Source organism: Stegastes partitus, unplaced genomic scaffold (genome assembly GCF_000690725.1).
Source record: "Stegastes partitus isolate 25-593 unplaced genomic scaffold, Stegastes_partitus-1.0.2 Scaffold481, whole genome shotgun sequence".
Taxonomy (NCBI): Eukaryota; Metazoa; Chordata; class Actinopteri; family Pomacentridae; genus Stegastes; species Stegastes partitus.
The window spans coordinates 26,140-40,738 of NW_007578212.1; the positions used below are offsets into that span (position 1 = coordinate 26,140).

The following is a 14,599-nucleotide window of genomic DNA, read 5'->3' on the forward strand; positions in this document are numbered from 1 at the left end:
TATAATGTGTGCATGTGTTAAAAGTGGAAAACACACTTTTCTCATCCCTTATACTGATTCACAACTGATGCTACTCATTTTTAAAATCCTCTTTCACTTCTCAGACGGAAATCAGAGGAAGAAGAGGCAGAAAAAAAATATGTGTGTGTATTTGTCAGCTTCAAGACTGAAAATATTTCACATTTTAGTGCAGCAGCAGATGATTACAGACACGTCCCAAACTTGCAGCATACAGCTTTACCGATCTAATCCTACAATACGTTTGCTGTTTTTGGAAATAAATCAAATTCCAAAAATATCAGAGCAGTCAAAAAATTGGAAGAAAAGTCTTCAAGATCATTTTAAATCAAAACACAACTAGGTTAAACATCAATGTAAAAATGAGTTTTTTAAAAAGAGGTTAAAGGTAGTAAAATATCCTCAGATATCTACAGTGCAGCTCTGTGTGTGCAGACAGAATGAGGTACTGACAAAAAAAAAAAAAATCACATTTGACTCAAGAAAAACACTTAAAGAAGTTAATCTGCAAATTTCTCCCCTCTGGCAGATTCTTTCAATAGCTACTTTTATGTTTTATGACGCCAGACCACATGAAATAACTTGTCCAGGAACACACAGCATACAGCTTATTAAGGTGAAAGCTAGCTAATCACACAGCAGACACACAGCGCCCCCTGCTGGAGCCTAACCTTCACCTTCACCTCACAGCAGAATCTAACATACATGTTTGCATGTTCATGTGGATGGTTTACAACACAGGCTGCAAGTAGCATGTGGGTAGCAAGCATTAATAGTAACGCTACTAGTAAAAATATTTAGAATATTAGTAGTAACACAAGTATTAACAGTAACCAGCCTTGTAGTTTCTACTGTATACAGCATGTTTATACTTCATGCTTTAAACAGTTGTGAAGGACAAACTCAAGTACACACGACCATGAACGTGCACCAGCGTCCATAAACACAAACGACGCAACAGACACGTAAGTATTCACAAGGGCAAACACACGCGCACACAGTCGCCCGGTGTGACTGTGGGGCGTCGTCACGGCGACAGATCAGATTAGAGCCCGTGGAAGTTAAACTCTAATGAAGTTTCTGAAAAAAGAGATCAGAATTAATTGCTAATCCTCTCTCCCTCTCTCTTCAAAGAGGGCAGCGACTCGTTCAGTTTCAGAGGAAGTCATGTCTGGGAATGACAAGAAAGGGCTAAATACACGCACACACACACACACACACACACACACACACACACACACACACACGCACGGCAAACGGGAGATCAGCCACCAGGCTGCATGGTTGCATAAGCGTTTGCGTAAGGAGACCATGGCAATCAGACAGGAGCTCCCACACAAGAACACACACAAGCGCAGATATACAGATGCAAGGGCACGACCACAAACACACACACACACAAGATAAAAACATAAAAAGGCAAATGCATACGCACGATCAAAGACACGCACGAAACACACAAAGACACAAGGTCACACACATCAAAGGCCAACACATGCAGTGCGCACCCAATTAACACAACGTCACACATATTCACCCGTAAACATTCAGCAGCATGAAGCTGGCCAAACGGCCAGTTTCTCATCTGATAAATCCCAATAAACTCAATTTATTATAGATGTATTGTTGTTATATGCAACAGAAGATCTAACAGCGAGGAGGCCAAAGATCGCAGCACCTGACAACAGCGTACCCCGCTGTGTTGGATATCAGTGGAGCTGACAGTATTTCATCTATTAAAAAAATAAATAATCTGCACCACCTGCTGTTGTTTATCAGCTGCTAGAGGTTCAGCGTCATATTGCAGCCTCATGTGGCCTTCGCTCCATTAAAGCAGGATTTCCCAGCTGGAGCAGGCAGCGACAGCGCCCTCACTCACCTGGAAGTTCTGTTCCGGCTGTTAGATCTGCTCATGAAGTGCGGTGATCTTAACTCGTCATACAGCACACTTAGCAGTAATGACAGAATCTAAAGAAACTCAACACATTCATGAAATGTATTTTTTTTTAAATTCCTGGCTAAACTTCAATTTGTCGAGAAGCCTGCACTGTTCACAGTCACAATACAACCCTAGTTTGTGATTATTTGCGATAGATGGATCAGTGGTTTGGTCAATCATCAGATCAGGTATTTAGTATTTTTCTGATTACCAATATGGTTTTGGCTCTGATGCAGCCGCCTCTCTCTATCTCTTGTTCCTCAGTGATCTCAGTGATAGTTAAACACCATGAGGAATAGCCTGTCAGCACTGAGGGATAGATGTTATAAAGTCCTCTATTAAATAAAAAAGGTAAACATTATTTTTAAAAAAGAAGTAAGTTTCGAAACCAAGACTGTCATTTTTGCTGCAAATGTGTGTCTGTTCCATTGTGACGCCTGCCATTGGTTTTTGGACGACTGAGACGATAATGTCCTATCAATCACAAGGTAGCCCTAAGTCCTCCACCAATTTATCATCGATTTGACTGTAAATGAGACCAAAATGAACATCTTGCCTCATTAAAAGAGACTTAAAACTTGCGACTGACACCATAAACCCATTGGTAAAATGTCTACCGAGGTAACAGATCAAGTGAGAAGTAGAGTCATTTTCTCATAGACTTCTGTACAGTCTGACTTCTTTTTTGCAACCAGTGGTGTCGCCCCCTGCTGGCTGTTAGAAAGAATGCAGCTCACTTGCACTGGCCTCACTTTCAGACCCGGTCTGTGAGTGATGCCAGTCCAGTGGTGCACTCAGTATAAAGGATGAGGTCAGACAAATCACAGACGTTATATGTTGATTAATAAAAGTTCACAACCTCTTATATTCATATTTTGCTTAATTTTTGTCTTACATCTTTCAACCAGCTGATAAGTGATCACAGTCAAAAAAAAAACTGTTTTGCAAGTGTGTTAAACACTGATACACTGAAAACAGTTCACGTGATCATAGTCAAAACTTCACAACTGTCGATTTTTGTCAGTCCTTCACTGATGTCTCCCTCCAAAAGGAAGCTGGAACTCTGCAATTTTAATTATAATCCAGCTAGACATGTTGTGAACCCAGTGTGATGTGAATAAGGTTGTTGTCAGACACACACACACACACACACACACAAAAAACATCTGTCAACAGTTGCTTTTGAATGCAACAAGTCAAATCTAAGTGAATAAAATGTATTGCGGCAAAACAGGACTAAACTGAGGGCCGCTGTGGGCTAACCTCGGGGTTAGGCTATCTGTCAGACGCACGTTCCAAGAAACCACTCCAAAGCACTTCTGTCAGTAGCGATGGCGTGTATTCCTTTCATCCAGCAGGTTCAAGTCCATATCCAATCAAAGAACAAAGGCGACACTAACAGACTGCACAAAATATAATACGTGGTTGCGGTCAACAGAAATTACGACTACCACCGGGCTCACCCCACTTCCTCATCCATTCATCCCAACAAAAACACTGTGAATCAGTAGGTGCACTTTTTAAAACCTCATGACACACACACACCCACCACCCAGGTGCTGATGCTGTCACCTGTCACCTAATGAATGAATATCGAATACGAATATGGCTCCGACAAAATGTAATAAATTCAGAAATAAATTCTACTTTTAGCTTATACGTGGCCCTTCAATGACTTTTAGGGGCAGATGAGTGTTGATCATCCTGACAAATAAAACCATGCATCATGACAATAGGATCTCCAGTCAAACTGTCAGTCATCATGATGCAGAGAGACCTGTGTTTACCACGGATTAGAGTAGATGTGAATGTGACTGACAATAGCTGTCACTACTTCTAACATGCTCCCCTGTGAAGCACGTTTTCTGATCAGGCTCGATATCAAAGTGTGGGTATTTCCCAGAGGAGCCTTTGACACACCTGGCTAACAGGACAAAAACCTTTTCTTGCAGAGTAAAAGCTCAAACACTCTTCCCTCCAACCTTTTCAGTGTCCCTCCATCCATTCCCTCTCTGTCAGCTCATTCATTTACAGAGAGACAATCTTATTGCCCTCTCAAGACAGTGGTTGTGCATCATAGCTGACAGCAAGCCTTACTTCCAAGTGTGTGTGTGTGTGTGTGAACATGCCGCTCACCATGGCAGAGATGAAGAGCCGTAACGATCTTCTACTAATCACAGCGGAGTCGGAGATCTGAGCTATTGAGCCGCTGCGATCGTGGAAGGAAAACCCCACTGCAGCAGTTACACCTCCTTGTTTTCTTTCTTTGATCTGCGTCTTGTTTATTCACATGATCAATTCAATCAGATTACGGGAATACTGTGCAACCTCTCATGTAAACACTGTAATTACTGTAATTATATTAAACTCCTAATCTGTGTAAACATAACCTGATTAACGCAGCCAGACAGCTTTTAAGCAATAGCGCAATAATTAGGTCTTATTCGGGCATATTTCTTGCTTTGGATTTGTGTGTGCAGCAGCTAAACTAACAAAAGTCTCGTTATCTTCTGTCTCCTATTTTGGAGAATTGTTTAAAAAAAAAAAAAAAAAACGTGCAGGCCAACACGTATATATTAGGATGTGACAAAACTTATCTTCAACATATACTGAACTGGTTTCCCCTGGTGCGACTCAGACAAAGCTTTTAATCTTAAAAACATCAACAGCAGCCGCATTAATGGGAATTGCGCCAGGTTGAGATAAACAGGACTTATCCTTTAAAGGCTCTGCAGACCCGCACAACTAATCTGATTAGATATGTAATCAGGTTGAGGAACCAATAAAAATGAAAAGAGCTAAATTGTCCTTCCTCAAACAGGCGCAACGAAACCAAAAGGAGAGAAGAACGTCTGTTAAGCCCAGTTTAAATGGAGTTTTAATCACGAAGCTGAAGTGAATACGTGTGATGGGCCATGAAGGGGGTTTAGACAACTTACCTTTAACTAGAACAGCTTTTGCACAACAGTACAATCAGATAGAAAAAGTCTTGAAATTATTTATGGGCTGCACAATTACTTAAATGCTCAACACGATTTCTCACAATTAAACGAACATGATTCACTGCAAAGCTGATTTTAAAAATGCTTCATAGAAAGCAACCCATGTACACACAATCATCTGGTTTCAGCTTTGACATTAGAACACCTTATTGTACTCGTGTTAAAGTAATTTCTGGTCACATGTCTGTTTGAGTTGCTGCAGTGGAGACGAGAAGCTTCTCTGCATAGAAAACTGCCTGGCTAGCTGCTGTAGCCTACAGGTGAGGCGTTTAGGTGACACTGGTAAGTTGTAATGTCTATCGATCAGCAGAAAAACCATGGGAGGTGTACTTATATTTAGCCTCTAGAAGATGCAATAAATTCAGGTAAAGAAGATGTTTGAAGTGTTCTTCTGATGCAAATGTTTGCAGATTAGCAGGAATGTAACACAGCATAGAAGTAGATTTAATTTTATCTCTACAATAAATAAATAATCATGGTTGTAATTTTGGTTGTAATTGTGCCTGTAGTTCTACCTTCTGCTCATAATGACCCGCATTGCTTTCTGAACATCTTTCTTTCATTTTCACTCCAAAATGTACATCAGATGTCAGAGATTCATGTTTCGATGCTTGCTTTGACGGCACCTGAACTTAACCAGTACAGAAAGTAAGACACTGCTGAATCCAAACAAACGAGAATCCAACATCAACAAAGATTTACAGATATGAACACTAACACCGAGCTTGTGAATGTGTCCTTACAGGCCTCATATCAACCCACAAGAAGCTGAAAAAAAGGTTGAACACCACACCAACAAACTCACGCCTAGCCTCACTAGTTGAAAACATTCTTCTGGATTTGTTTATGACCAAATCCTCCCTTTGCCTAATGTGTTGTTATTTTCTTACCGATACGCAATTCAACACACAAACAGCATCGATATAAAGCCCTCGTTGCACTCGGTTGCATCGATTTTCATAGCGGCACGGACTGATTGCCTCCCCGCGGTCGAGGTTATGTAAGACAAGCTGTGATGAACGGGAACGAAGGAAACGCTGTCACACCGCATCGACCTGCCACACAGCAATTACACAGAAAATATTCAAAAGTCCTTGTTACCTAAATGAGATTTCTGTCCGTTGACAAAAAGAAGTGACATTTGGGCAAATGCACGTAATGATAACAAATGAGGTTGCTTGCTACTGTAACGATCAGTGCGAGTGCAGCTGTTTGCAGAAGCCCTGCAGAGTTTGTGCTTGGAAACAGCGAGATTTTGCGGCCACCGTATGCAGGGAAGGTAGGACGTAAACGTATCATGGTAAAACAGATCACATGTACAGTGATGCAGCGACACTGCTAAGCATTGCCTGAGAAGGAGGAACAGTATGCAGCACTGACGGCTGATGAAAAGGGAGTTTGAACGACTCTCTCCTCTGATGCTTTTATATTTTAACATTTTTTCCGCAGTGATGCTTGCTGGTCTCAGATCCCTGCACATAAAACATGCAGGTGCTCAGAAGAGCAGAAAAAAAACAAGCCATGCTAAAGCAAAAAAAAAAACTTTGTTCTACAACAATCAATCAAGAAAGTCAGATCACCCAAAAGCCTATTTTAGAAATCAGGTAAACAAAGGTTCTTTGGAACTTAGTTGTCCTGAGAGATTGTCTGGAGGACATCACTACAACTATACTTCTTTTTTTTAAGTTATTTTTTTGGCCTTTGTTTGATAGTGCAGTTAGAGAGAGACAGGAAAGTGGGGGAGAAGAATGAGGGGAGGATGTGTGGGAAACAGCCATGAGCGGGATTCGAACTCATGACATCCACATCGGGACTGGAGCCCTGGTCATAGGACACCAGCTCAACCAGGTGACCTACAGCGGCGCCTGGTATATACATTTTATTGGTGCAGCATTAATCCTGATTTCAGTTATTTTTTGGTGACTTTAGGGCAAATCTACAAGCTGACATATAATCTTATTAAAATGACACTGTGAACACGCTAACAGAGCAACATTAGCAATCATGTTTTGGCCAACTAGCAAATTTAAGCGCAACATTCAGCTTGCTTTAAAGTCTGTTGATTCTCCACCAGCTCCTGGGGGAAATATCTTTACCTGCTAAATGTTCCATCATCACTGCTGGTGTGCAGTTTGGTGTTGAGTACGGTAGATTGATCAAAGTTTTTTTGTTGTTTTTTGACTGAAAACAGCAGCCTGGTACAGCTGGAATCACTGCTTAAGCTACTGGTGAAGTTCAATAGCATTCGCTCTGTATTTAAAAACCTATGTATCTGCTTCATATAGCTTACATAAATGCTCTACCAGCTTTCACCCTGGCTCCTTTCTGAAGTATTTATTATTGACATATTCATTCAATTCAACCCACTGAATAGAAACGCAGATACTTCACAGTGTATGTTTTGGGGCATTGCATTAAGCTGATAATGCCACCTGCTGTAAATCTCAAGGTTATCCTGAAATGTTATAACCCCTGTGCTACCTTTGGCCCCGTAACTATAGAAACAGACCTGTGTTTCACGAACAGATGGCACCTGGAGAAAAAAAAAAAAAAGATGGGAAGAAAGAGAAAAAAAAAAAATGAAAGTGAGCAGGAGGAAGGCAAAAAAAGGTGATAGAAATAAGGTGTGAGAAGAAAGAAAGAAAGCAATGAAGAGAAAGAAGCAGAAGGTGAGAGAAGGAAGACGGATGAGGGAGGTGTGGGGGAGGATGAGGGGGCAGAGGTGGGGTCTTTCCTGTTACTGTCTGTGTCGAATGCTGCCAGAATGAAAACGGGCTTTTTCTTTTAAGTACAGGTACAGTCACAGCTTTATGGTGAATATTGAATCATAAAAAGCTGCGTTACAAAGCTGAAGATATCAATCTCAGTCAGTTTAATTCTCAAGTTCCACCTGGATAAAACGTCGCTGTTTCCTTTCAGCAATGTCTAATGAGAACATTTCAGTGATTAACCCCACTGCCCCGGACGTAATTAATCGCACTAAAAGTCTGAACCTGTAATACAACTTATTTCTCAGTAAAGTCAACGTAGATCATCCCGTCCTCCTCCTCCTCTAACAAACAGTAGTAAACAAACACACCGGTGGCAGCAGCTGGCCACGAAACAGAAATACTCTTAACTGGTTTATTCATGACAACAGGAAACTTAATCAGAAGGTTATTGTAGGTAAACAGCTTAATCTGCGTTAAGGCCACAGACTGGAGTGTGGCCAACGGGGGATTTGAAGTGATGTAACAGCAGACGTGGCGAAGCAACTCGGCTCAGTGAGCGGCTGAATTTGTTTCTTAATTTACTGTTTGAGTGTCAGAGGCGACCTGAGCAGATGGGACTTGAAAGTGATCATTTTCTTCAAGCAGTTATCGTCGTTTTAGCTTCTTAGCGAACGAAGCAGGAGCTAGAGATTAACATTTGCAAAAAGCTGAAGTAACACATTCTCTCTGACAGATGAAAAGTCAAATTAAGGGGCAGAAAAAACTGTATCTTTGCTTAGTTCAATACACTGTGTGGTTTAAATGTTACAGCTTCATTTGGTGTGATATAACCAGTCGCTAATGTTTGAAAAGTTTACATAGATAATATTGTAAAACAGGTAGAATCACCGCCTTAATGATTTACTAATGTTACAGTACTTTTACAATTTTAGCATAATTATACCAACAGTTGCCACTATTCGGCAAAAATAAATAAATCTAGTTTAAAGCATTAAAGATTGATCTTGTTTGTGAGGCTTTAACTGGGAAATATTGTGCATTTATTGTAGAAACTCCACAGTTTTTCTTCAGTTAATGTGACAAATGCTGCTTCATCTGCTGATAAACATAAAAACCATTAAATATGAGTGTCAGCTCAAACTTCCATCTTCAGATAAGGTCTGACCTTACAACAGGACCCTGTGAGCTGTTCTATGACTCCAGGATGACTTCAGGGTGGGTCCTTCTGAAAACAAAGATGTGTGAGTCTAACTGTTAATTGGTTCAACTTTGAGAAGATAAATGCTGATTGGTTAAACTAGTAGGGGACAACTAGCGTCATTTATCTTCTCAAGGTATTTGTAAAGTAGCAGTGTCCTCCTCTTTAACATCGCCATCTTCACGTAAAATTCAAAATCCTCCTTTGTTCTATTATCTTCAAGCTGATAGTCCAGTAACTACAGTTTGTCGTTGTCTCGGTGCACTCTGAGTCAGATCCTATACTGCAATACAAACAGAGCACCTGAAATGGACAATTATGGGACCACTGCTGTGAACGTTTGCACCACCTTGAGCCGGCCTTGAGTTTCTGCAGTGGAACGCTGCCTATGTGACATTAACCTGTTGATTGAGCATCTTATTGTGGGGTGGTATTACAGTCAGTTCATGCTTTCTGCTCCGAATCATAGACTGTATAAAAGATGGACGTAGCAACTGGCCCTGACAAATGAAGCCAACCCGGAAGTGTCAAAAACCTACGTCCGCTAGTTGCTGGCTCCAAAAAGCCCTGGCTCCCGTAGACTTGAATTGGAAAAGAAGTGATCACAGATCATGAAATGCTGCATTCCTACAGCTCAGGATTTATTTCTTATTAGTTTTCATGGTCAAATCCAGAGATCAGGTGGCCAATCTGAAAATAAATCAATACAGAATTTTTAAAAAAATCGTCAGCATTTTGCGGGGCAAGGGGCGTGGCTGGCTTGATTGACAGTCGGCAGCAACGATGCAGACGAAGCGAGCAGAAGGCGGTAAATGTGGGCGGGCAGAGAGGGCCCGCCTCTCAATCCGTCTGACCAATCGCTGCTCCTATGGCTCCCCCCCCCTGAGGATTTTTGCGTCACTGGCTCCAAAAATCCAAGATGTCAACCAGGAAGTAGCAAAACCCTGGCTTCATTTTCTCAGTGCAGAAACCAACGGGTGACGTCACGGTAGCTACGTCCATCTTTTATACAGTCTATGTTCCGAATGCACATGAGCCTGTAAAACAAATGGAGACACTGTACGAGAAGATTCTCCATCATTCATTATAAATTATCTTTAAAAGAGCTGTAATTGAAGTCGTGGCTGCAGGACTTTGGAGGAGCTTTGATTTGCACATTCTTTCCACTGAAGGAGCTGAAACACAGCAGGCAGCACTAAATTCTCCAGAAACCCTTTGCTATGTCCACCAACTGTGCTCCACACGCCTCAGGGACAGGAAGTGACAGAGGACTATAGTTCAAACTGTAAGTAGCTGCTATGTCCTGTATGAATTGCCCCGTTTGCTCTTCTGTGTTCAGTATGAGGGGCAACACCATGCAGTTTCGTAGCATGAACAAAACTGTGTGTCTGCACTGGTCTGCAGAAAGCATGGATTGAATCTTATTGTACAGTCACACCATCAGATTGTCCAAGTTGTTACACACACAGTTGTTCCGTTTACATTTGTGACTGAACTTGCCTGGACGTTGTTAATAAAGTATTATTCTCAGTTTGATGTAAACCTGTAACAGGTTGGAGCTTTCTTAACTTATTCAGTCTTAAATCTGCAAATTTAACCTCTTCCACCTTTGAAGGTTCCTGTTCTGGGATCACGGCCAAATCTGTAACGAAAATGCAACCAGTGCTGTTTTTGAAGGTTGCCACCTGTACTACGATGACAAAACTGGATGCAACATTTGCTGTGCTTCACTTCTGTTGCATCAAGTTTGGTGTGGCTGCTGGTGAAACATTCTCGGCCATTTTCAACAACACCAGTGTCCCTGACTCATTGTTACAAGGCTGTTAAGTTGTATTGTCAGTTTTTGCTGGGAATTTTTCAAATCTCGCTCTGGCCTGGTGATGAGGATGAGGAGACTTACTGCATTTCAATGTCTCTCAGGAGTCTTTTATCCACAGAGCTCTCGGTTGCTCACGTTGGCTATACAGTGTGGCAGCTGTTCAGGCAAATGCAGGGAAGTTTCGAAAAATCGTCCAGGGCTTAAAGAGTTGACAATCATCCAACGTTTTAATCGATTATGTCAGAACTCCTATATGAGGTGAATTAGACCACAGGAAGGGCAAGAAACCTGTTCACCCTCTGAGCAATACAACAAACGCTCTTCTTTCATGTTTGTAATAAATTCAGTTATTCCAAATCTATGAAGTAAGTGTTTGTTTTGCATCACTGATCAATATTGCGGAGCAGCGATTGTCTCCAAAAGTAGGTCATGGAGGCTTTAACATGAGTCAGTAAGTCTTGGCTGGAAATCGTCTCATCTCCTGAAGCGATGCAGCAGTTTCTTTGGAAAAGATACAAGATTGTAGACGGGATACACAAAGCTAGGATCTACGCAGCGATACACACACCGACTGTCTTCACTATTAAAACCTGCTGACGGAGTGCAAGCTGACAAAACAAACATGGGTTAACACTGCATTGTCTTGTTTCATATCAGCGTAATATCAGTCGAAAGAAAAATATTTACTGACGAGTTCATTCCCTGAATTTTTAAAAACAAGTGTGGTTTTGCAGGGTTGCAAGAGCAAACTTGTAATTTTTTGTTTTTTGAGTTGCCGTAGAAATCGAACACATGTAGTAGTCGAACGGATAATCCGTTGACATCGGCTTGTAAACAGAGGCCCCATTGTGTAACGTGCAGCCATGACTTCCACCTGAGATGGACTGAAATGTTTCCAGCGCGAGTGCCAAACTTCCAGACCAACTTCTCCGTTTATGTAAGCAGGTCTAACCTTGAAGAGGAGGTTAGTAGGGCACCCATGGGTGGACCACAGGCGATCCAGCTTTCCTCTACCGCTGACCATCAAAGCAGAGATGATGTGATAGAGGCCTTGTACAGTAGCTGTGTGGTTTGTTTGTGTGCGTGGGAGGACGGGTGGGCTTTTTATGTGTGTGTTTGTGTGCTGATGGGTGGGTGGGCAGAAGAATGAGATTAAAAGTGAGAAAAACAGAGGATGAGGTATTATGAATTTTTTTGGCACGAACGGTACATGGTGTTTTATGAATTAGTCATTTAATCTTTACACATCCCTATGCAAATTGTGAACCACTATTAATCAAATCAGACATATGCACTCTGACTTGGTGTTTTCTTCGAGCTTTTTCTTAAACATTCTACTTTTTATATTCAATAATACCAAACACATAACTCACAACTATTACAGTAGTATTTTTGTCTCTTAATTTAAAAAAATAAACTAAAAATCTGTCAGGATAAAAGCAAAAATTGGGACTTGCAATACACAGATTTAAAAAAAGTAACAGCAGAGGCCAAAATAGCCTGAGTAAAAAACAATCAACAACAACAAAAAATAATAATACATTTCCCATAATGCAACTATGTCTGTTCCTCCTTTCATAAGGTGTGCCAAAGTCAAACAGCCAGGGGAGCCACTGGTTTGGTTGGTCCCTCTTATGGGGCAACACTTGAACACACACTTAAAAAAATCTCTGATAAAAAACTAATCTCAGCACACCGAAAAACTAAATACACCAAGTGTGTACACGCTGTGCAGTAAATGTTATATGCTTTGGAAAATGAACATATAACTTTAAGAAGAAAAGGCTTAGAATCAATAAAAAACTAAAACAATAAAATCATCTTGCGGCTGGTTTTGGCTCCTGGGTTTGTTGCACTCGGCATTAGTCTGTCCGTGCCTCCTAAATTTTCATTTTTTCAAAGATTGTACCTCTTGTTTGTATAATCTTGCAACAGAAAAAAATACTGATCTTTGTTCTTGTCATCTCTCTCCTTTAAGTAAAATACCCCAAAAAGTCTAGAGCTATGGAAGACAATATACAACAGAGCGCTTTGTCTCATGTCAGACAAACCGAGTTTCACTGTGTAAACTTGGTGGAATAGCCCTTTAAGTGCCAGCACACAGCGCGCCATCACCAGGTCACCCGATTAAATGGTCTCTGAGGGACACACGGATGATTCAGAGGTTTCTGTTCTCATCAGACGAACACACAAATCTCACAAACACAAAAGGAGTATTGACTCACAGCTGCATAATCAGGTAGAGGTGGTCGGGGCTCTCATAGATGTCCTCCAGAGCCACAATGTTCTCGTGCTTGATCCTGCAAAGCAAAGACAAGCCATTAGTTAAGCTTTTCAATTCAAAGCTGCAGCATGTGTTTAAAGCACACAACGGCCCATTAACAGAATGACTTTTAATCCTAATGGCCGCCATTAAAATGCAGAAACGTTGCTTTCACATTAAGTTTCTGCCACGTTCTCATAATCCAGAGTAACAGTGTTTTACCCAGCGTGGCCTCATAATCCACACAGTAATATTCAGATTTGAACATTTTTTAACTTCATTCTGAACAGAACTCAGTGTCCATTTGGTGGCTGTTGTTCCACATGATCTTTATCTGCAGATGGAGCTTCTACAGAAAAGTTCACATTTTTTATTTTGCCCATTTGTCTGGAGAAAAAGATGAATAACGTGATACGAGTGGAAGCTCCAGAGGTGCTTCACTCCTCAGAAAAACAACAACAAACAGTAAATTATCTTTAATTGTTGAGATCATTTTGCAGTTTTTACAGTTAAAAGCAAACATTCACCAACTTTTCAAGAATTTGTACCAACAATTTTCTTCTCAAGGATTTATTCAAGTCGCCGTCTATTCTCCCATCACACTTTCTGCCCGTGTCTGTTGCTTCTCTCCTGATTTCTCCATGGTTACAGCAGCGTGATGAAGGTGTTTTCATGCTTTTGTGTGCGTGTATGTGTACTCATACCTCATACCTTGCAGAAACACGATTGATTTTGTGTGTGGGTGTGTGGGTTAATCATCTTTTGCATTGTGAACAGAGGTAATTCCCCCTGGACTAACTCAGACACACACACACACACACACACACACACACACACACACGCACACACACACACACAAGCGTGCACAGCAGGTGCGCAGGTGAGCATCTAACACTTATTATGGAGCGTGTGATGTGTGCGACGGCAGGCAGGCGATGAACCACGGAGCTGCGACATGACTCTCACACACATGCATATGAGTGCAGGTCGAAAAGGGATAATGTGTGTGTATTTGAGCCCTGCCTGGGATAATGAAGGGTTGGCAGAAAACAGCCTGAGTGTAATGGCAGAGGAGAGGCAGGCTGCATTCAGAAAAACCCTCTCTTACATGACAGGTTTCATGCTGCAGTGAGTTGCTCTCATTCATGGATTTCTCTGTTAATGTTGTACCCAGCCGGAGTGGCCGCACACTGAAACATGTGATATGTGGAATGTACCTTTTTTATGCTTTCAAAAGAGATTAATCTCTGATGATGTTAGCTCTGACTTGTGCTGAAATGAGGATTTGATTTTTAGACATTTCTAAAGCACAGTTCTCAGTTCAGTTTGTGAATATTTGCTGCCTTCGTTTGTTTTACATTCCTGGAAATAATAATTAATACCTTTAAATTGGGGACTAATGGATGAAAATGAGCTACTTGAATGTGTTGAGCTCTGGGTGCTTATATTCGCTCCATTTTCACAGAATTCACCATTAATCCTTTAAATGTAATCAACATGCCACACTGCTATCTGAACGGTCAGAACTACAACATGCTTTGTTTGATTCCAGCAAGGAATGTGTTGTATGTTGTACCCTCCTCTCTCTCTCCATATGCTTTCCTGTCTATCGCTACACTCTCAAATGTCAAACACAGGCAACAAAAGGC

General features: G+C 41.2%; 1 protein-coding gene across 1 annotated transcript in view; it reads right to left on the bottom strand.

Moving 5' to 3' along the window:
* The window catches only part of camk1da (calcium/calmodulin-dependent protein kinase 1Da), an 81,477-nt gene that overhangs the window by 20,539 nt on the left and 46,339 nt on the right, over window positions 1-14,599 (bottom strand). The window contains exon 3 of the mRNA XM_008286982.1: window positions 12,913-12,987. Coding sequence (XP_008285204.1) covers window positions 12,913-12,987 — 75 coding nt within the window. The remainder of the gene's footprint in view (window positions 1-12,912; window positions 12,988-14,599) is intronic.